Here is a 24,444-nt window from a genome sequence, read left to right as displayed (position 1 = left end):
GGATCATGAATAAAAATATCAATGTATAAAAAAAATGTCACTATCAACCCTAACTGCGATAAAAAAAACCTTAATCCTGATCACGTTCTCGCTGTCAAAAATTCATACTTTTATCTTATATTCTAGCCGATAAATATATCAATAAAAAATAATTACAAAATTAAAAATTTCTTGTATATATTTATAAATAGATTTATCTTTTTTAAATCTTTTCATACATATCTTGTAACAATAACAAATGTTTCAATAAAAAAAAACAAGTCATTTTAAAAATTATTATAAATTAAATATATATATATGTACATCCTACAGGTAAGTGTTGAAAAAGTATATCCGGTAAAAATATACTGCAAAGAATTTCAATACTGGGAAATTAAATCATGAATTTCACTGCAGAGCATAGCGAAGTCTGGTCTCTGATGACTTTGCAAGTGCCAGCAGGAGTACATAAGTTTTACGTAAACAGTCTGGGGGCAATTAGGCGGACACGGCAGTCGTATTCCGCGTTCCAATGCCGCCAGTAATTCGGCACCACCTTCTTCCTTACTGTCGCCGTTACGCTGACTGCCGACATTCGGAAGCTTTGGATCCTCTCCCAATCCAAATGTCTCGTACATGGTCACCCCAAAGGACCAGACGTCCGATCGCGGTGAAAATTTACCGTCGCGTAAACTTTCGGGCGCGTACCATTTAATGGGCAAGTCCCGATTCGTTTGCAAAATGTAGTAGTCATTTTTACCGGTGACTTGGGCTAATCCGAAGTCGCTTATCTTGACTCTTGTATCGTCGGCCACGAGAATGTTACGGGCTGCTAAGTCGCGGTGAACGATACTCTGACGTCCCAAGTAATCCATTCCAGTTGCTATGTCAAGTGCGATACCGAGGAGTCGTTTGTGAGTAAGATTTTCACGATGAATTGCTAAGTAGCTTTGGAGCGAACCATGTTTAACGAATTCCATAACTAAGCAGACTTCTGGCTCGGATATTACACCAAGAATTTTAACAACATTCGGATGATTAAGCGTCTGAAATTTAAATGTCAATTAAATAAATTAAATAATTTAATTTACAAAATACTTTTTTTAATTAGTAGGAAAATGCAAAAATAGCTGAGGAAATTCTGAGGAAAATTATTTTGTAGATTTAGAAGGTCGATTTTTTTTTATGGCTGGAGTAGTAAAATAAAAAATTTATTGGGAAATGATTATTTTTTAGTGATTTATGGGAGTTTGGGAATGCTGCAGTGCGGTCAACTTTAAAAACATCTGTAACTGACTCAAAAAATGGGGATAACGACTGGTCATGTTATTACATATCAACTTTCTCGTTTTAAAGATATCGCTTCCGGATAAATTTTTAAAATGTAGCGTATCCTTGCGGATTGATGTATCCGCTGATCATTTTTAGTATTTTACTTTATAGGTGGTTGGTAGAATCATAAAGTATCAGATATTGTAATGTATATATGTGTGTTGAAGTTATTAGATATCAATATATAGCTGGTGACCTAGTGATCTAATGCGCGTTATTGACTACTACATCAAAGGCAGATTATTTCACATTTACACTAGTGGCAGATTAGCCGACAGTTTCGTCCCGAGTACTTCCTCGAGTGCTGAGTAAAGCTTTTGGATGCACGCTGCCTTAGACTGTCACTATATATACCACAGATATAAAAACTGTGCAGCTGTTTTTGCTACTCGGTCCTTCGCAACGGCTAGAAAAATTATTTTCATTGATAATTTAAATATTTCGTTTTGTAACTTGAGAAATTTCACCAGCCGCGATCACAACAAATTACCAACTCACTTAATCTTTGATTATAAAAATCTCGGAATAAAAAACTTTTTTGTCATACAATAATTCATTGTTTTATAGTATACTTAAATTTCAAAAATTCAAATTTATTTTTTTTTAAACTAAACAAGTTCGAAATAATACTTATGCATAAAATTAAATTATTGAAATTTAATTTTAAATAAAACTTGTAAAAAATTAAATTTATCAAATTATAAATCAGCCCAAGTATTAAATAATTAAAAAGATATTTACAATAAAAATTTAATAAAAAGTTTAATCTGTTAATAAATGACCCGCGCTCAGCTTAATTATTGTCAATGCAAAAACTAATATTATGAGAGTACACCTGCATAATTACCAAAATAACATTTTGCAATATTTTTTTTTATTTTTTATCAGCCCACAAAAAATGAACCCTTACTCCAGCATCTTTTTTTTAAATTTATACTTTGAATAAAAAAATTTCCTGAAACATTTTTGATTAAATTTTTTTTAAAACTAAAAACATTGCGATTAAAAAAATTAAATTGAGTTTTTATCGAGTTTAATGGACTACTAAATCAATAATCAAAGTTATAATTGATTATTTTTTAGCGTAAAAATCACACCGGTCTCTAACATCCTCGACTTATTAAAACAATTAAATTGCTCCTATAACTTTTACCTGATTTATTCACATTTACTTTTATAATATAAAGTATATAGTCCGTCCGCTCAGCAAATATTCGATCGTGTAAAACGGGACATTAATTGAAGATTAAATTGCTAATTGCCCGACTCGTTTGTAATTAAAACTTTTCAAAGCTTTTACATACACAATGAGATTTTATATTACGGCGATAGAGCATTGAAAAATGGCTAATGAACAATTATTATTCTTTAAACTCCCCCGACTTTGAACAATCCGACAATAAAAAGCCGATAATTTTAAAGAACTTTTATTATTTGAAACCACTTATTTTTTTATTAATTTAAAATTCAAAATAATAACTATCGGCTAAATAATTACGTAAAGTAAAACAAGTTTACCAACTCATTGAATCGTGTAAAATTGCTTGTACTAAATAAAGTATTTAATAGAAAATTTTCTTTACAAACTCAAAGCTTTGTAAGTATTGCGCGCGCCAATAAAAAGTCCGGTGTGGAAATTACAGTAAATTATAATTTTAAAAAAAAAGTTTGTTAATATTTTTTTATTACAACCGAAGATTTTAAAAAGTCGTTCAATAAAAACAAGACTCGCGTAAAAAAATAAAAACTTTTAAGGGTAGGAGTAAAAAAGCTGCGGGTATCGGGCACCAGTTTGATTTGAAAATATATATTATTAAATAAATATACTGTACCTTCATAATGGAGATTTCTCGTTCAAAGTCTCGTAAATCGGCTTCCACTGCACGAGTTTTTAATTTTTTAACAGCAACCAGCTGAGGCTCGATATCCTTGGAATTATCTCGTTCGAGAGTGCCTCGATAAACTTCGCCGTAAAACCCTTGGCCAATTTTACCTTGCAGTATAACATTACAATCCGCGTCTAATTCGAAAATTCCTTGCATTTGACCTAGAGGTCCACCATTGTGACCAACACTTGCATTTAAGTTGTTTACTATTTGATCAACAGTTGGATCACGACAACAATTTAATCCAAGTTTATTACCGTCTCCGCCATTTCTATCTCCTATCCCACCAGTATTTGCGAGCCATCCCAAGTAGAGTGACAATTCTTCTTCGGCTTCATCATCAGCTTCGTTTAATTGAATTAATTTAGCTCCGCCTGTAAATAATGCAAATTTGTTTTTATTTATTTATTATTATTACACTGTAAAAAATATGCGGAGTGGATGACTTTTTATTTATTTAAGGGGGAAGGGGTCTGAGATACAAAAAAAAAGAGGATGTTTTTGTGATTTTTTTTTTTTTCAGAGTTTCTTTATTAAAATTTTTAAAATTTGTGAGATTATTAACCATCATTCCAAGAATATTCTGTGAAATTTTCATAAAAAAATAATGAAAATTAAGCCAGTGGTGGTCGGGAGAGACGAGTCACTCAAAAAAAAGTCTCCATGCCGTTGGCAGGATAACTCATGACCCTCATCTGATATAAAAAAACCAAAGAGATTTCTTTAGTACATAAGTTTATCTTAGATTTGAACGAATGATTTTTTTTTTCAATAACTACTTATTTTTTAATTAAACAAAAGGAAGAATTTTTGGAAAAAATCAGAGTTTTTTGATCGCGCCTTTACCAAAAATTCAAAAATGAATTTTTTTTTTATTCCTTCGTTCAAATCCGAGATAAACTTATATACTAAAGAAATCTTTCGGTTTTTTGATTTCAAATGAGGCAGTCATGAGTTATCCTGCCCGCGGCATGGAGACTTTTTTTTAATGACTCGTCTCTCCCCCCTGCCACTGGTTTATTTTTTAATACTTTTTTATGAAAAGTTAGCAGAATATTCTTGAGATGATGCTTAATAATGTCACAAATTTTAAGAATTTAAAAAACGAAGGTACTCTGAAAAAAAAATCACAAAAGTATGCTCTCTTTTTGTATCATCCCAAGAATATTCTGCTAAATTTTCATAAAAAAATAATAAAAAATAAGCCAGTGGTAGTGGGGAGAGACGAGTCACTAAAAAAAAAGTCTCTATGCCGCGGGCAGGATAACTCATGACTGTCTCATCTGAAATCAAAAAGCCAAAAAGATTTCTTTAGTACATAAGTTTATCTTAGATTTAAACGAAGGATTTTTTTTTTCAATAACTACTTATTTTTTAATTAAACAAAAGGAAGAATTTTTGGGAAAAATCAGTTTTTTGATTGCACCTTTACCAAAAATTCAAAAATCAATATTTTGTTTATTCCTTCGTCCAAATCTAAGATAAACTTATGTACTAAAAAAATCTTTTTGTTTTTTTTATTTCAGATGAGGCAGTCATGAGTTATCCTGCCTACGGCATGGAGACTTTTTTTAGTGACTCGTCTCTCCCCACTGCCACTGGATTATTTTTCAATATTTTTTTATGAAAATTTCACAGAATATTCTTGGAATGATGCTTAATAATCTCACAAATTTTAAGAATTTTAAAAGAGAAAGTACTCTGAAAAAAAATATGTTCTTTTTTTTGTATCTCACTCCTTTCCCCCCTTAATTTCCTCGGAGTGAATTTTACTCCGAAGGGGAGTTTCGGAAAATATTAATTATAAAAAAAATTACTAATACATAGTGAGCTTAGGTCTTTGATATTTAGACATTTATATTGAGTACGGAAATAATTACGAGCTCCCTTTCCATATATTAACGCGAAATGATTTTTAAAAATTATAACCAGCTGATAATAAAACTTTAACAAATATAATTCCACTGAGTCACAAACTGTCGAATGACTTACATCAACCATCCTACGAGATAAAATTTCATATTGCACCGAAATATAAAATATTCCCATAAAAACTATTTCACTAGCTATTCAATAATTTAATATTTTTACTATGTATTATATATATGAAATGATAATTTAGTGAGTTACTAAAACATTTTATAAATTAAAAAGATAATATTTCAAGTTTAATTATTAATATCTGAATGAATTATTTATTTAAATAATTATGTTTCTAATTAGCAGCTGTTTCTATTAAATATAAATTTATTTAAGTATTAAAACTCCGGACCGGAGTGAATGCGGGTTGAAATAAAATCCGCGTCACTCCGAAATCACTCCGCCCATAAAAAAATCCCTATTCACTCCGCATGCTGTGATTTTTTTTTACTCCGGAACTCTGAGTGAGTGAATTCGGATTGAAACAAAATCCGTATTCACCCCCAATTCTTTACAGTGCATTATTATCATCATTATTTATACGTACTGTCATCATGATCATCCCAAGGAAGACTAGTTCGATCAGTAAATATACTACTGGCTCGTGATTCGCAGTCAGATGAACTATTATCAAGAATCTTGCTGTCATCAGTATGATCACGATTGTTGAATAATTTAGGAAAAGCCGTAGCGTAAGCATGGATACGCCTTGAATTATAAATCTGATAAAGTATTCGATTCATATCACGCATTATCACTTGCGGTTGTTTCCTCGGTCTATTAATATCTCCCCAGCACTCGGTCATCAATTTATAAACTTCAGTAGGACAGCCTGTGGGTATCGGCAACCGCTTACCGCTTAAATAAAACTAAGTAATAAAAAATATATATTTTATTTTTAAATATTCTCAACATTTAGTGGATTAACGATTGAATTAATTAAAAACCTTTTTAATTGAATCGATATCATGGAGGACAGGAAGTACTGAGCCTCGGGAAAATATTTGCCAGAGGGTTGTCCCTAATGCCCAGACGTCAGCAGATATATTTTTACGAGCAAGATCGGGTTTATCGTAACACTCAGGCGGCAACCAATGAATGCTAATTAATGATTAATAGTAAACAGGTTTAATTTTTAATTATTTTAATTTATCTTCATAATTGTTGCTGTACTTAGAGGTTCCAGGTCATGAATTTAAGTTTTAATGAGGAAAATAAATGCACGAGTAGGATTCTATCCGCCGCCAGCCAATACCGGGTTAATGGATTGACGTTCGCTATAATGTTTTGGTTTGAGTTGTATTAGCAGAGGATAATCTGAGACTGAGTACAAGGGAGTCTTACTTACGAGCCCATTTGCGTACTCAGGATCATCGATTGTACAGGGTAATAATTATCCATTAAATTAATTAACCGGCGCGAGTTTAAACAGGGTGGCCACAAAGAAATGATTTAAAAATTCCCGGATGTTTCCCGGTTTTCCCGTAAAGTTTTTCACATTTTTCCCTGATTTAGAAATTTTATTCGTATCATTTAGATATTCAAAGTTTTTATTATATTTTTATTTTTAATAATTAAATTTGATAATTAAATCATACGAGAAACAAGAAAAAAAGGCAGTAAAATAAATTAATATTGCCTACTTTTGATTATTCGATGTTAAAAATGTATAAGTTAAAATATTTAATAAGAAATTTTATGATTTAAATAAATTCAAAATACACTGGTTACAAAAATTAAGGAATATTCAAAAAATTTCAAATTTTTTAGTAATTTTCAACAATTTGTAACTCGAAGAAAAATGGTCGTACAATAAAAACAAAAAGTCAAACTGTAGCTTCAAGTGTCTAGTTTTCTAATCTGGTTCTTTAAATTTTTTTATTATGCACGGTTCCGGAGCAATCAAAAATCAATGATAATTATCGAAAAAAATTTATTGAAGCTCGAAGACCGTTTTTAAGACGAGCAAAAATTTGGTAAATTTATTTTTCGATAGTTTTCTTAGGATTACTCCGGAACCGCACATAATAAAAAAATTTAAAGACCAGATCAGAAAACTAGACACTTGAAGCTACAATTTGCCTTTTTTGTTTTTGTCGTATGACCATTTTCCTTCGAGTTACAATCTGTTGAAAATCACTTTAAAATTTGAAATTTTTTTAACATCCCTCAATTTTTATAACTAGTGTATACTTAAAATTTTTTAAATTTTGAACTGTTACAATTTAATTCCCGGATACTTTTCAAAATTCCCGGACATTCCATGATATTTCCCGGTTGTATTAAATTCCCTGATAATTACCGATATTCCCGGTTCGTGGCCACTCTGTTAAATGAAATGGCACCAGTGTTAAAACGGTGTACATAAGGAGTAAATTAACTCCTATGGGACCATGAGGGTCTGAATATAAATGTTTAAAAATCTACAAAACAAAAAAAATAATATTTTGTTAAAATAACGAAATTATCGGTAATTGAGATGATAAAAATTTTATTACCTATGGAATAAAAAATGACACTTTTATTAAACTGAACAAATTGCATTAATTTTTGATCACTTGTCAAATTAAATATTTAGGAAAAATTTTATAATTATTTCTGTTATAACTCTGATGTTTTTCATGCATGAGGTAATTACTGATTTAAAGATGATAAATTAATCATTGATAATTTCATTTTATTTTTCCCGCTGATTCAGTTTGCAGAAAAATTTCAATCATAAAAATCTCTCTCATATTTTATAGAATAACATTAAAATGTCATTGTAGACAAACGTTCTTTGGATTTTCCATAAATTGGTAAATTTGTCGTATCATTAATTTTAGAAACAATAAAAATTTTTTTCTGCACTTGAAATACTATTCGACTTCTGATACTTGAAATTTAAAACTACTTTTTTTAGCACCGATTAACACCGGGAAAAATTTCAAGCTTTTTAAAAATATTTAATGACGAACTGTCAACAGTAGTAAAATTTTATTAATTAACTTGAAAAAAATTAAAGCATTAATTGGAAAAAGGACAACTTCGCTGATATAGATTTTTAAAAAAATTACTCACAGTTGTTATCAATTGAGAGTTAAACGAAAGTTAGTAAATAAATTTTAGCCTAAAAAAATTGACATTCAAAATTATAATCTTGACATGAAAATTTTACTTAAATTTACTTTCAAAATTTCGTTCCTGATTGATACTGACTAAATAATTTTTTTACAAATTTGTCTTGACGAAATTTTTTCAATTACTGCCTTAACTTATTTTAAATTAATTATCAAAATTAATAATCAAAATTAATACGGTCATTACAATTGAGTCATTGAATATTTTTAAAAAGTGGGCGGGGGGGGGGGCACTGTCTAAGAATGGCCTTAACACCTGAATATCGTGGGTTAAGACCAATTTTATTTTACAATTCAACTATTTGTCACTTTGCGCACAAAGAAAATGTAAAATTTGTACCGGAAATACTCTTGTTAAAAATATTTAAACCTGGAACCGTACTCGTAATACAATCATCAGTTTTATTTACTTACTCAGACCGGGTATAGGTGAATAAACCCGGGTCAGCTAATTTTATAATAAAACTAGTGTCCGTATGAGAGTAAACTAGTAATTTTCGGCATCGAATGTTCCCATGGACGAAGCCGTTTTCTTCCTGTTAAACGACAGACAAAAACAGGCAATAAAATCCATGGATTAATAGAAGAAAATAAAATATTTAATGGAAAATAAATTACTAGATGAAATAGAGCGTTTGCTAAACACGCTGCGGCTTCAACCATATCAACTGTTTTGATAGTTTGGGCAGAATTACTTTGTAGATAAGCATCAAGTGGACCTAATTTAACTAGTTCCATCAGCGTACCCACCGCCGGTGATACCGTTAATCCGTATAATCTAATTTATAAGTAATTAAAATAAAGTTAATTGTCGACAAGAAAATATATAAATTAATAATGTTGTTATCGTGAATCGATTTAGGGATTTACCTAACGAGTGCATTGGATCGTAGTTGGCCCCATTTACCAGCTAACTCCTGGAATTCCCTTGTGTATCTCCATTCTTCGTCTCTCAATAATTTTATTGCAGCTTCTAATTTTTTTCCTTTGGCTACACGCCACATGGCACGGTAAACAATTGTTAATGATCCTTGTCCATCATTGCCTGGCTTAACATTATTTTCGGTGAAAGGTTGAGCTTTGTATATTTGTAATTGATGAGGCGGAATGACACGAAGACCACCTTCCAATACTGTTGTTATTATTTCTTCGTCCGCGGCAACGTCATTACTCACTCTCTCGATCGCACACATCAATAATGGCGATTCATCTGGTATTTTAAATAAATAATAATTATGCAAGTGTACTCTCGTAATATTAGTTTTGGCAGCGATGATAATTAAGCTGAGAGCGACATTTACTAACGGATTAAACTTTTTATTGACGATATCTTTTTAATTATTTAATACTTGGGTGATTTGAAGTCGGGGTGTGCGAATTATTTTAATCAACGAATTATTTGTGGCAAAGCGAATTCGAATTATTAGAGAATTTATGAATAATTAAAAAATTTTTTGACGACTGAATTGTAACAGTTTTTCCCGTAATTTAAATTTTTGTCAGAGGTAATGAAAAACTAGAAAATTTGTAGAAAAATTATTTTTGGTTACTATAAAAATTAAGTTCTCTGTTCAATAAAAATTGAATATTTGAAAGTTGATCGGAATTTCCTGGATTCGAATCGAAAAATTTAAGAAGTTATGAAGAATAGAGAAACTTTCGGATAATTCGAAAAGTTACAGAGAAAATAAAAAATTCTTGACTGAAAGTAATCATTTTTTATTGATTCGATTCGCACACCCCTAACTATAAATTTTGAAGTATGATAAACTTAATTCTTTACAAGTTTTTTAAAAATGAAATTTCAAAGGAATATTTGCTAAGTGGATGGAATATATATTTTAAATTATAAAAGTAAATGTGAATAAATCAGGTAAAAGTTATAGGAGTAATTTAATTGTTTTAATAAGTCGAGGATGTTAGAGACCGGTGTGATTTTTACGCTAAAAAATAATTAATTATAACTTTGATTATTGATTTAGTAGTCCATTAAACTCGATGAAAACTCAATTTAATTTTTTTAATCGCAATGTTTTTAGTTTTAAAAAAAATTTAATCAAAAATGTTTCAGGAAATTTTTTTATTCTAAGTGTAAATTTGAAAAAAAGATGCTGGAGTGAGGGTTCATTTTTTGTGGGCTGATAAAAAATAAAAAAAAATATTGCAAAGTGTTATTTTGGTAATTATGCAGGTGTACTCTCATAATATTAGTTTTTGCATTGACAATAATTAAGCTGAGCGCGGGTCATTTATTAACAGATTAAACTTTTTATTAAATTTTTATTGTAAATATCTTTTTAATTATTTAATACTTGGGCTGATTTATAATTTGATAAATTTAATTTTTTACAAGTTTTATTTAAAATTAAATTTCAATAATTTAATTTTATGCATAAGTATTATTTCGAACTTGTGTAGTTTAAAAAAAAATAAATTTGAATTTTTTTAATTTAAGTATACTATAAAAAAATGAATTATTGTATGACAAAAAAGTTTTTTATTCCGAGATTTTTATAATCAAAGATTAAGTGAGTTGGTAATTTTTTGTGATCGCGACTGGTGAAATTTCTCAAGTTACAAAACGAAATATTTAAATTATCAATGAAAATAATTTTTCTAGCCGTTGCGAAGGACCGAGTAGCAAAAACAGCTGCACAGTTTTTATATCTGTGGTATATATAGTGACAGTCTAAGGCAGCGTGCATCCAAAAGCTTTACTCAGCACTCGAGGAAGTACTCGGGACGAAACTGTCGGCTAATCTGCCACTAGTGTAAATGTAAAATAATCTGCCTTTGATGTAGTAGTCAATAACGCGCATTAGATCACTAGGTCACCAGCTATATATTGATATCTAATAACTTCAACACACATATATACATTACAATATCTGATACTTTATGATTCTACCAACCACCTATAAAGTAAAATACTAAAAATGATCAGCGGATACATCAATCCGCAAGGATACGCTACATTTTAAAAATTTATCCGGAAGCGATATTAAAACGAGAAAGTTGATATGTAATGACATGACCAGTCGTGATACTAGATTGTTACTCACAACTTTTTATCAAAACAAAGGTAAAATATATCAATAAGTTCCAATATTTCTTATATTATTTCAAACAAAACTTACCGTACTCAGACGGAGGTAAGCACTCAGACAAATATAGTGTTTGTTCAGGATCATTGAAAGAAGATATTATGTGTGCTATTGATTTATATATCTGTACAGATTCCGAAATAATAAACGACTCTGGTCCAAATTGTTCAATTTTATAAGTACGTGGTTTATTATCTTTTCCGCATGAGTCGAGATAAAAGACACTGTATTTTTTTTCACATTCTCGCAGTATATATGTTCCCGGTTTATTTGAACGTTTTTCCTCCAGCTTTGCATAAGAAAATTCACCTCTGAAATATTTAAAATTTCAATATTTATTTTCGTATACACTCAGTTGTTTTAACTTTGATAAAAAATAGTTAAAAAAAAAAATGAACCAGTGAATGTTCTCATTGGAATCCATTTAAATTATTTTTAATTTCCGGAAAAACTAATTAAACAAAAGTTTATATGCTCTGATATTAAATGAAGTATTAATGAGAACCTGTCAGTTATTGCTGAATATATAAAGGAAATATTGTACGATATAATTTTAAACCACTGATTTCTGACTGTTCTACACAGAACTTATCCCGATTTGACCTATTTTATACATATATATATAAATATATATATTTTTTTTCTTTTGCTTTATCGTGTTATTCAACTCAGTTTTACTGAGGCGCTGATTCGTTGTACAAGTACATGAAATGTTAATTAATCATTGTAATTTTATGCATTTAAAATATTTCGAAAATTAATGTCTTAAATTTCTATGCTCGGCGCTTTCTTTGAATTTAAATTACGTGAGCGGTAAAAAAAACGTACGTTAAATCTAAAACAAATTCGTAAATTAAAACGTCACTCTTTAAAAATATATAGACTGAATTTACGTGTGTACTTTTTATTTTATCGCATTGAACATACGGAGCTCGTAAAGTGAAATACAAAATTATAATAAATCTCATTTTATCTTTAGATCATCGTAGTATGTAACGTTTATAGGCAGCGTTTATTATAAAGTTTTTTTTTTTTACTTTTTTGAAGATGTCAGTATGAATTTAAATGAAAATTTAAAAAAGGATTTTTTTGTAGGGGGACCTACACTGTAAAAATAACGGGGTAAGTCCAGGCGGTGTAGGTGTTAAAATAACACCGCCGAAGGTGTAAATATTTTTCATTGGTGTTAAAAAAATTTCCAGGTGTTAAAATATGTAACTTTGTGGATATGTTTACTTACTGGGTCATGAAAGTTAAACAGTATTTTTATTAATTGATTAAATTATTGGTGATTGAAATGCTGGGTGTGAAATTGTATAATTTTTAAATAAATTACGTAAAACATAAATGTTTATTTAAATAAGTACACAGCAAAATTGAAATTCCCTGCAGATAATATTCATTAAATTTTTTTTTATATGCAATACATTTTTCAACTTCCCGCTAAGAAAATTGAAAATTTTCAAAAAAAGGGAAGTTATTGCTTTCCCTCTGATTTTGGAAAATCGAGTTTTCATCAAATATCGACGATTTTAGGTCCTAGGAAGCTATTCTGACTGTTCCGGGATGGGCATGCGTGCGTGTGTGTGTGCACGCGTGTGTGTGTGTGTGTGTGTGTGTGTGCGTTTTGTGTGTATGTGTAAACTTTTTTTGTCCGACGATATCTTTGGAACGAATCAATCGGTTTGAACATGCTTGGTGGCAATCAAAAGGGCTCATCAAAATTTAGAATTGATTAGATTTTGGGGTAGATCAGACATGAAGTTTACGAGTTATACGAAGAATAAAAATTAAAAAATTTTTTTTGTTTTTGGTTTTTTGCGTATAACTTATAAACCACTTGTCTGATTCGCCTCAAAATGTGATCAGTTTTAAGTCTTGTTGAACCCTTTCGATTACCACCAAGAAGTTCAAATCGTTTCATTCCATCCAAAGATATCGTCGGACAAAAATTATAATTTTTCAGTGAAGGTATGTTTTACCGGCCTAACAAATTTTTGAGCTCAAGGAGCGCGAAAACAGTGGGAAGTTTTGGGGCTGGCGGTTTTCAGATTTTTTTTCTAATTTCTACTGGAATTTTTTTTTACATCAATTTAACACCGCCAGAATACACCTTCTACACCAGTATTATTTCATTTTAACACCGTGTGGTGTTAAATTGAGTCCATTTTTAACACCGCTCTTTTTACAGCATAATTTGTAAATTTTTGAATTTTAAATAGAAGTTTAATTTTTTTTTTTAAATTATTTTGTGAAATTAAATTTTTTTTTTTTTTTTCAAGAGCTATTTTATAGGAGTGTCTAATAATCTATAAATTTTTTTTTTTAAATAAAAAAGTTTGATTTTTTTCCATAGATTATTTTCTATAATTCAAAAAAAAAATTTTTTTTTTAAATAAAAAAACCGTATCGTTAATAATTGATTTTACACATTAAAGTTTACTACGTAAAAATATAGATCGCAGTTACCCTGATTATTTAAAAAAAAGTTCAACAAATTATTAATAGCGATCGTGTAAATTTTATTAAAACAAAGTGTGAAAAATTCCCTCTTTTTTTTTAATTCTAAAACTCTTTTAATATTTGTAATTTAATTTAACGGGAAATCTATAATTGAGTAATTTTGATCAGTAATTTATTTAATATCATGGTAATTATTCGTAAAATTACGGTCTCACTTATTTTTGGTTACAAAAAAAAAGTATAAAATTGCGATATCACAATTTAATTTTTTTATAATCGAATATAAAATGAATAATTAAAAATAATTAAATTTGTTTATATGATATCAAAATAAAAAATATTCAAAAATTACAGAGATTAAAACGATTTAATCTGTAATGCCCGAGTAATGTATTCAATATTTAACTAACTCACACCCACATGTTATGGACACAATTTATTCATAATTTTTTTTCAATGGGCAGAATATATAATACTGAATAACATATTAATATAATGTAAGCTAGATAATATAATTCACTCTCCGAAGTATGTAAATAAATTATTTTGTTAGCTTATGGAAATGCTAAAGTAACGTTAATTTTTTTTGTCTATTTTATTTCTCAAGCTAAAAATTTTGTAATGTAAATTTTGTAAACCAACTTTAATCCCCGTTGAATATTGTAATTGAATGGTTTTTTTTTTACAGTTTCAATTGCGGAGATTTTCCCGAAAGTTTAAAGAAAACAACTTTAATAATATTTGATTATTAAATGCACTGTCGACATAAAATGAAATAAATTTTAATGCATTCATATTTGCAAATTGTATAAATATATTATTCGATATATCGCGTCAGTAATTCCAAAAGGGTTTATATTTTTATGCGCCCTTTTGGTTTTAGTCAATAAGTTTAAAACCAAAAGGGCGTAAAATTTTTTTTTAATTGCTAATAATATTGTAGACTTGTTCTGAAGCTGAAAATTTTGAAAAAAATTTTGAAAGCCAAAAGATCGGTACCCAAGTAACACAGCGACAACTTTAAGATGTTTTTCAAAAGGATGACAAATTTTATTTTGTCTCAAAGTCACCTTTTTTGGTATAAATATGACATACAAATGTTGGTTCTGGAGACAGAGAAAATTTGTGTTGTTTTTCCTGTTTTATGTCAATTAAAATTAAAAAGACATTTAGATGACTTATTTTACTACTATTAGAAGTTTACTTTTTGTCGTCACTTGTGTCAAGTCTTTTAAGTAAACATTTTTGCGGTGACATAAATTTCTGATGGTTTTGTCAACATATTGGTAGCTTATCGATGTCAAAAAGTAGCCTAGAAACTGACATCTTATAGATGTCACAAATGCAAGTGTTACTTGAGTAGGAGTATGCGAATCGGGTTCGAATCGAATAATTCAAATTTCCGAATTATTTAAAAATTATACGAAAATTGGCAATCCATAAGTTGACGGAAAGTTGCCTTCAATTTTCTGAGAAACCTGCTTTCGAATTGCGGCTCTTCCCTGACGTCAACTTTCTCAGAAAGTTGGCGGTGACTTGTAGCCAAAAGTTGCAAAAGCTAGAGTTGTCGTCAATTTGGTCGCAAACTAATTAATACCAACTTTTTGACGAGCAACTCTTGCTATCAGGGATTGTAGACATTTTTATGTATAAATTTGCTTGCCTTCTGTAATGATAAGAATGAACATTACCGACTTTTTTTTCTAGTAAAAAGTTACCTCTAAATTGAGGAAAAATTAACCGCAAATTTTTCTTTACAACTTTTGCTGTCAAATTGTTAACAAATTCGGGCAGAAAATTTCGGTAATTTCAATTGTCAAATTGCTGTCAATTTCAAGCTAAAGTAGCTGTTAGGGTATGTGCCCTTTTGGCTTTCAAAGACTTTTTTTTATTTATAGCGATAAAATAAGTCTACAAAACTACTGGCAATGAAAAAAATTATACGCCCTTTTAGCTTTAGGAACCTCTAAAGCCAAAAGGGCGTATATTTTTTTTTTAACTGCTATCACTGAGAGAACAATATATTTGCGGCGAATAAATAGATTCGTTTGAAACTATTGAGAAGCATTCGTTTGATTGAAATAAATATTTAATTAAATCAAATGCTTTCTTCAATTTGACTGAACGAAATCATTTATTTCATTCAAATATATATTTTTTTATAGTTAACAATTCTTGGCTGAAAAAAATTACACTGCGCTGCAGTCGCCACCATTCAAACACAGATTTGTTAACTGTAAACAAATCTTTATTTCATTCAAATAAACCATATCTTTGTTTCAAAAGAATGAATATATTTGTCTCAAATAAATATTGATTGGGTCCATTCAATCATAAGATTTATTTGCCTGAAACAAATTTAATTTGGCTCAAATAAATTGTTCTTTTAGTGTAATCATATTGTAGACTTATTCTAAAGCTGAAATTTTTTTTTCAATTTTTAGCTATAAATAAGTCTACACGGAGAGAAAATAGTTCAAAATTCCTATGTAGAATGGTAACCATTACTATGATACATAGTAACGAGGATTTTTTAGCGTCAAAAGTCACGGGACAGAGTAATCCCCCCCCCATTCTACATGGTAACGTTGGCTATGCTAGCATAGGAATGATTACCATTCTACATTGACGAGAGAACTATGCAAATGGACATGACTACAATGTTACCTAGCAACATTTACGATCTTTTATTTATTTTATATTTAGTAAATAAGGTCGTGACAAAATAAATAACTCAAGTTACTTTAAATATATGTAGAAACTGAATTAATCTATTGAAATAATTAAAATATTGCTCATAATGAAATATCATTTTTTGATAAAAGATAAAGAATAATTTAAAAAATTATAATATTTAGTAATAAACAGTTTATTTACTTGGTTTGTTTACTTCGTTGTCTTATATATATTTATTAAACTGTAATGACAGCTATTCAAGCATGGGACTGAGTAGCATTCTACATAGTCCTGATTCCCATGCTAGATAGCGATTTTTACCATTTTACTTGTTTCAATGTAACATAGTAATCATTACCAGAAAAATACTAATGAATCTTATCCTCCATAGCATTACTTACCATTTTACTAAAAATGAGTCTGGTTACTATGTAGAATGATAATCATTACTATTTTTTTCTCTCCGTGTAGGAAAGGATTAGCAAAAAAAAAAATTATACGCCCTTTTGGCTTTATAGAGTTTCCTAAATCCAAAAGAGCGTATAAAAATATGTCTCCTTTTGAAATTAGCAACACGACATAAATAAATAAATATATACTTCTATAATTAAGTAGTTACTCTCCTTACTTAATTATACATATATATCTATATTAATGAATGAGGAAAAGTTTTGTTTGTTAAAGTAATCGCAGGATCTACTAGACACGTCAACATTAAATATATACTATAAGATTAATGGCGCTTTGGAGATGGTTTAAGTATCCCAGATTAAAATCCGATTAAATAATTCTCATCGAGCTCGATCGGTGTCAATCGGAAAAATGATCGATAAAAAATTATTATTTGCCGATTTAATCCGATTGAAATATGACAATCGGAAAATAATAAAAAAAAAATTCAAATCGAACTTTTTAATCAGAGATACACTTCATTATCTATTACTTTCCAGTAATATCTTCAAGAGCAATCTTGACCTAGTCTGGAACAAGTTCGAGGAAGTCAAGCAAACTAATATATCTACAAAGTACGTGTTGAATAGATCCAAGCTTCGAACCTCTAAGCTAAGTCAACAAAGTATCATCAGAAGTTAAAGATTTTAATAGTCCATAAGAAGAATTTAAGTCTGAAGTAAGGAAGTATTTATACAAATGTATGTGAGCAATCGTACATGTTTAATAATTTTAAATTTAAGAACTCATTGTAAATTAAGTTTGAGCAATATATGAAAATTAGGGATGTGTGAATAGTTCGAACGAATTGTTCGTATCAAATCGAATCGACCAATTCGATTTTAAAATAACGTTAATAAGTTTTTAATAAATGAAATAAAAACAAAAGTAGCTGAGTTTTCCATTAATTTTAAAAAAGAATTCGATAGTTTATTAAATAAAATATTATCATACCCAATAGGTCCGTGACATTTCAGTCGATGTAATTTTTCTAAACTAGGCGTAATAAAATCCCCACACAAATTAAACGTCCACTTGACAGCTAATCTGTAATATCCATCCAATGCCGTCACAAATGACATTAATAAAGGATGTGTTGAAAATTTCAGGTACGATGGAATTCCACTTTTTCGTGATACTTCTACAGTATTGTCTTGTCTGTAACAATAAATTTAAATAACACCTCAGTATTTACACGGATAGAACAAGAAGGTACTGACTATTATCCCGGATTATACTCAGTTACATCTGAGGTAAAAAAAAAGATAATAACCATTTACATTTGGATTATACTCATTTCTGTATCAGATTTAACTTAGTTACATTTCAGATTAAACTCTTATACCAGACACGCATGCGCTAGAAAAAAATGGCTGAGATCTAACTGAGTTAAATCTGAGATAGAACTCAGTATAATCCAGATGTAAATGGTTACTGTCTTTTTTTTTTTTTTACCTCAGATGTAACTGATATGAGTATAATCCGGGATAGTAGTCAGCACCATCTTGTTCTTTCGGTCTACTTTAAGGGGAACCACTAGCGTGACTGCCTGAAAAAACGATGATTTTTGGGAATTTTTTTAAAGAAAACTACTCCCTGGAATATCTTAATCTTTTAAGAATATATTTGTGAATATATAATAAATACAAGATAAAATTCTTGGACCAAAAAATTCAAAATTCAACGAGTTATTCACAATTTCTACTGCTGCAGTGATAGCGACCACAGTGCATGAAATTAAAAAAACCAAAAAGTTTATTAAACTAGGAGGTATTTTCTATACCATGACCCTCGGGCAAAAAAAAAAATTGAAATTTTCCGTGAAAGTTTGATGATTTTTGGCCTGCCAAAATTACATTTTTAATTCGATCGAAAAACTGGGGTTCATGGTACGTAGAAACATGTTTAAAAGAAACTGCAATTCAAATCAAATCGATCGGATGATTTGTCTTCGAGTTATAACTGCAGTAAATTTGAAAAATATATTTTCGAGAACCGATAAGCGGCTGCTCTGTAAATGGCTATAACTCAAAAAAACTATTCGAGATATGCTATATGTACTAGAAATTGTAGTATGTTATTTTTGAAAGTATAGACGATCGAAATATGCAAAGAAAAAATGAATTGTGTAAGAAGGACACGTCAATATATTGCACTTGCTAGTAGAGTGAACAAAATATTTATTAAACAATTAAACATTATTAAACCCGACTACTAATAATATAATACGGACAGTTAATAATAAGTGATCTAATAAAGGTGAGGGCGAGAATAGTTAGATGACGTCATGTTGGGTCCTCTCGGAGGGAGAAAAATTTCACACTAGTGGTCCTCCTTAATAATAAATTATGTAATTAAAATAAAATTATTACCTTATTGATACAAAACAAAGATCTTCTATGGCACAGAGTGTAGTCCACTGGCTGTTAGTCTCTACTTCACAGTACATTATTTCTGACGAATTTATTTTAAGTAAGACACGAGAGGGTGGATTAGGAATTCCTTTATCCATGAGAGCTTTATATTCTTCATACGGATAATTTGGCGCCATACATTCAAATTGATTGAGGTATTGTTTTTTAACGTAAGTCGCATCGTGGCCTGATATTCGTCCCAGTGCATTGTGAATTGGTTTTTTTATAAAAAATGAATGCCTTTTTATACATTCCTTAGGTATATATTTTTTATAGTCAGACTCTACAATCTCTCGAGGTACTTGTTTCTCAACCATTACTCTGAAATTTTAATTTATTTAATTATCACACTACTAATTAAATATTTTATTATTTATTTGTGCTGGGGGACATAAAAAACAGAGTGGAGGTAAAACAGACAAAGCTGGAAGAGGAAATTCAAGGACATTGGCATAGAATTGACAGCTCAAAATATCACAGTATATAGAGAGAAATTAAACAAGAAATAGGGGAGGAAAACTACTGGAGAGATGAGAAGCTGCAAGGAGAAATTAGTAAGCAGTGGGCGAGAATAAGGTACCGCAATATTGACAGATCAAAGAGCAAAGGATTTAAAGAAACATGCGACAGAATACGTGAAAAGGAAGAAGAAAACCTGACCCATGGGCTGGAATGTGACAAAATAAAGGGAAAATGGAAGCAGAGATAGTAAAATCCATGTAAAAAAAATTTGTTCCAAAAAGATTCTAAAAGAGTTCGATATGCGGAATTTCTAAATTTGAGACAGATTAGAATTTTGAATGGAATTTTTTTATTGAACTTTTGTAAATTTGATAGTAAAAAAAAAAGTTTAACTAGGATTTTTTGGGCGAATTCTGAGTCAAAATAGAACGTTTTCAAAACGTATCTTTACTACATTTTACTCTCGTTCAAATTTGAGGTTTTTTAACTGGTTCAGAACGAGGGTAAAATGTAATAAAAATACATTTTTAAAAGGATCTTTTTTTACTCAAAATTCGCTCATAAAATCCTAGTTAAACTTTTTTTTTTACTATCAAAATTACAAAAGTTCTAATCCGTCTCAAATTTGGAACGAATTTTTTTTACGCGGGTGAAAAATTTCGATTCCTTAAGGAATGAACAGAATTCTATTGGAAGTGGGAGGAAGAAATACATAAGAAATGTACTTAAAGGAGAACGAATTGTAGTACTAATGAATTACATTAGACAAACTTGAAAAATTACTAAGAGAATTATGGGGAAGAAGAAGAAATAACTAGTGAGTACTATTTTGTACAGATGATAAATAAAAAAAAATTTATTTGTGATAAATAATTGCAAATAATTGTGAGAAATATTAAAATCAATTGCGTTGATTATGATAAGAAAACAAATTTTCTTTTTGTATGTAAATATTGTTGATAAAATAATAATAATAAATTACCTGTACATATCACTGACACCCAGACCAATCAATTCACTTTTATGTTTTTCATAAACAATATCTGGTACTTTATTTTCTAATACATCACATCGTGCTTGATGAAAATAATAATCATAAGCGTTTGAGTCTATTGATTTCAGTCTTTCAAGAGACGTAGGTTTGAATCTTAAACGAAATTCAAATTTACATTTCTCTTGAGGTCCTAGTTTGTAACCAGGTGGTAACCAAAGTCTGGTTGATTTACTTCTCAGGGCAAATAGATGCCTTGCCACTGGTCCAATATCAATTTGTTTGCACACCTAAAAAAAGTTTTAATTATTTATTTAAGTACCGCCATTTAAATAATCATCTCAAGTTACTTTGCCCTATTAGATTCTCTTTACAATAATTATTGGGCTATTTATTTTTTTACCGGATTCGAAACCGTCTGCTGATGTGTGGAGAAAAAATTATTCATGTCATATCTAAATATTATTTTTACCGCTGATATTACCCAGCCTGTATTTATTTTTACAAAACTTTACCGCCTAGTCCATTGGTTTTTAATTAAAAACTTTTTTTTTTAACTTGGACAGATAAAACTTTTTTACTTATCTGATTTAGAAATATCAAGATGAGTTCAATGATAAGTTTCTCCCAAATGATATCAACTGTAAGTTATTTTTTTTAAATCTATATCTCAGCGAAATTGTCCTTTTGTCAATTAATGCTTTTTTTTTTTTTAATTAGTTGATAAAATTTTGATACGCTCATGACAGAAAGTAATTGAAAATTTTTTAAAAGTGGGGGAGGGAATCGTCTGAGAACGGCCTCAATAGTGGGCAGTATTAGACGAAGTTCTGGATTTTAGATTTCTAATTACGTTTTAAATATTAATAGGACTCAAATGATGAAAATCTTTCGACTTATGCATTTTTCCGGAAGCTGAAAAAAATCACTGTAATGATAATCAATTAATGAATTAATAGAAATCTAAAATTCGAGTTTGGTGATTACGGCCCAGCCTTAAGTTTACAATATAAATTTTTTAATTTTAACTCATATTAGGAATAAATGTCCTTAAGTAATCAGGAATTTATGTCATCAAACAAAAATATCGATGACAAAAGTAAATTACAAATAATTGTCAAATAAGTCATTATCTAATCGATTTTTTAACCCTTCGTCACACGCGTTATGAGCGTGGCGCCGCACTTTTTACATTTTCATGGTTTTTTATTGGTTTTACCAAAAAAAAAAAATTCCAAAAAATGTTAATGCTCTTTTCGAATCTTCTAGAAGGGATGATTATTAATAATAATTATACAGTTGTCTTAGAAATTTAATAATTATATATTTTTGAGGTGCATCTCGTGAATGCTTGGCGCTATTGCCAAGTTGTTTTCCCGCTCTTAATATACATCTGTAAGCAAGGTAACCTAACCTGTAATTGTTACTCACTGGTTGTTATTAAAAAAAAATTAATTTCAATTTTTAAATTATAATATTTTTTTAGTCATATGATTATACAAGTTAAATAAATAATATTTTTTAATTTGTACCATTAATGAAATACGTAATTATCTATGGGTGTTAATGTAGCAGACATCAGACAAATTTAAAATTACTAATAAATTGAGTAAATAATTAATAAAATAATATTTTTTAAAAATACGCATTTGAAAAATTTAAAAATTAATAAGTGCATTTTTTATAAATGTGATTATTCTAATTATTTACTCTATTTATTTATAATTTTAAATTTCTCTATCTGCTACATTCACACTCATTAATTATCTGTATGATCCTAAAATTAGCAAATACTTTTAACAATTTTTTGATTTTTTTTTCAGCATAAAAATTTAATTTGAAAAAATATTTGCACTCGCAGAAACTAAAAAAATTGTATATAAATTTTCCTTTTTATAATTAATTATGAAAAGAAATTTTAATAATTGTCAAGTATCGGCTAATCTCGAGATTATTTATCTGCAATTACTAATTAGTATTGTTGCTCTCATTCATAATTATATTACTTTCTTGCTTTTTTAATTATTATTACTCTCTTATTTCATGAAAAAATTTCCAAAATTCGTCAAATATTTAATTTAATGTAAAATTAAATAAAAAATATAATTATCTTCTAATAATAATAATATGTATGAAATATTTATTGAGTACTTGGCAACACCGTATAAAATTTAACACGGCGGCGCAGCGCTCATCGTGCGTGTGACGAAGTCGGGTAAAAACACGCGTGTGATGAAGGGTCAATTGAAATGACTTTTTTAGGGTTGAAAAAAGAAGTCAAATTTCCTATGACTTCTTGGACCAACATCTGCATGTCTTTGAAACTTGGCTTTGAAACAAAAAAAAATTTTTTCTTGTTCTTTTAAATGACATCTTGATGTTGTCTCTGTGCTACTTGGGCTTTCGTAATTTTTGCATTAATTTTTCAAATCAAAATGAAATCAATGGAGACGGAACCAACAGATACAAAGGACTGAAAGTCTTTTGTTGATATTAAATTTTACAGAAATTGACAACTTTTAAAATTGAGACAGTGATCTGTCAAACCGGGACTACAATTTAAAAATATAAGTATTTGTATTTAATTGTTTTTTATATTAAGATAACTCTGAAATTTAAAAAACAAATTATCAAGTGGTAATTATATAATATATATGAGATTAATAAATATATTAATATTTTACCGCAATACAAATATCTTCTACTGTCCAATCTGCAGGACATGGAATTGTTAGCAAATTAATTTCTGTCGCTAAATAAATAGTCACTAATCTGTCTTCTTCCATTCTGCTATTAGTTATTAATTATTCAAAATTTAAAAATTGGTAATTAAATAATATATTAATGATTTGGCTGTTATGTTTTATAATATGGCCACATTTCTTCGGACAAGTATTTTTAATAACAAAAAGAATTTAATAAACCACGAGGTTATGTGTTGTGTAGGTATTTTACATAAATGATATAAATAAAAAAAATACTAAATGCAGTCAAAGTACGAGAGCGCGCGCGTGACTGATGGTAGGGATGTGTGAGTTGAGATCGATATTTTTATAATCGATAAGTGGGTGTTGATAATTCGATTTAAATTTAAATCGACTGTAATATTTAAAATAATATCGAAGTCGAGGGTTTCAAAGTCGATAGTTACTAGTGCGCATGCGCTGATTCAAATATAAGTAGAAAAAATGAGTGTGAATGTAACAGACATCAGACAAATTTTAAATTATAAATAAATAGAGTAAATAATTTAAAAAATAATATTTATAAAAAATGCACTTATTAATTTTTGAATTTTGTAAATGCGCATTTTTAAAAAATTTATTTTATTAATTATTTAGTCTATTTATTAATAATTTTAAATTTGTCTGATGTCTGGTACATTCACACTCATTCGAGAAATCGAAATCGTTAGAAAAAGAACATTAATAATTTTATTTATCTATATTATTAAGAGAATAAGGAAAATTTTGTTCCCGCCATATCTATATGATAGAATTAGTAAATGATATTGAAATTGGTATCATTAGATAGGTCTTGACTTGAATTTGTTCCTTTTCATAGTTTAAACTTTTTTTAATTGCCAAGTATTGAGATAAATAGATTTATCTATATCATTCGAATTACATGTAAATTACGCGGGAAAAA

At 29.1% G+C, this 24,444-nt stretch overlaps 1 protein-coding gene across 2 annotated transcripts; it reads right to left on the bottom strand.

Annotated features, from left to right (window-relative positions):
- Nucleotides 1-197: 197 nt before the first annotated feature.
- On the bottom strand, nucleotides 198-23,770 carry LOC130672511 (tyrosine-protein kinase hopscotch). 2 transcript variants are annotated; one of them, XM_057477152.1, is made up of 13 exons: nucleotides 23,481-23,770; nucleotides 20,788-21,086; nucleotides 19,302-19,664; nucleotides 17,884-18,087; nucleotides 11,374-11,651; nucleotides 9,107-9,446; nucleotides 8,855-9,014; nucleotides 8,651-8,772; nucleotides 6,065-6,218; nucleotides 5,665-5,986; nucleotides 3,455-3,571; nucleotides 3,144-3,358; nucleotides 198-1,025 (listed from the first exon to the last, which is right to left on the bottom strand). In XM_057477152.1, exons 1-13 carry the CDS (start codon nucleotides 23,580-23,582, stop codon nucleotides 360-362), a joined length of 3,342 nt encoding a protein of 1,113 aa, XP_057333135.1. In that variant the 5' UTR covers nucleotides 23,583-23,770; the 3' UTR covers nucleotides 198-359. The 2 variants fall into 2 exon arrangements, with proteins under 2 accessions (XP_057333135.1, XP_057333133.1); XM_057477150.1 differs by having other exon boundaries at nucleotides 3,144-3,571.
- Nucleotides 23,771-24,444: the final 674 nt, after the last annotated feature.

Source organism: Microplitis mediator, chromosome 7 (genome assembly GCF_029852145.1).
Source record: "Microplitis mediator isolate UGA2020A chromosome 7, iyMicMedi2.1, whole genome shotgun sequence".
Classification (NCBI taxonomy): Eukaryota; Metazoa; Arthropoda; class Insecta; order Hymenoptera; family Braconidae; genus Microplitis; species Microplitis mediator.
The sequence above is the reverse complement of the archived record's forward strand: the minus strand, read 5'-3'. Positions and strand labels throughout refer to the sequence as shown.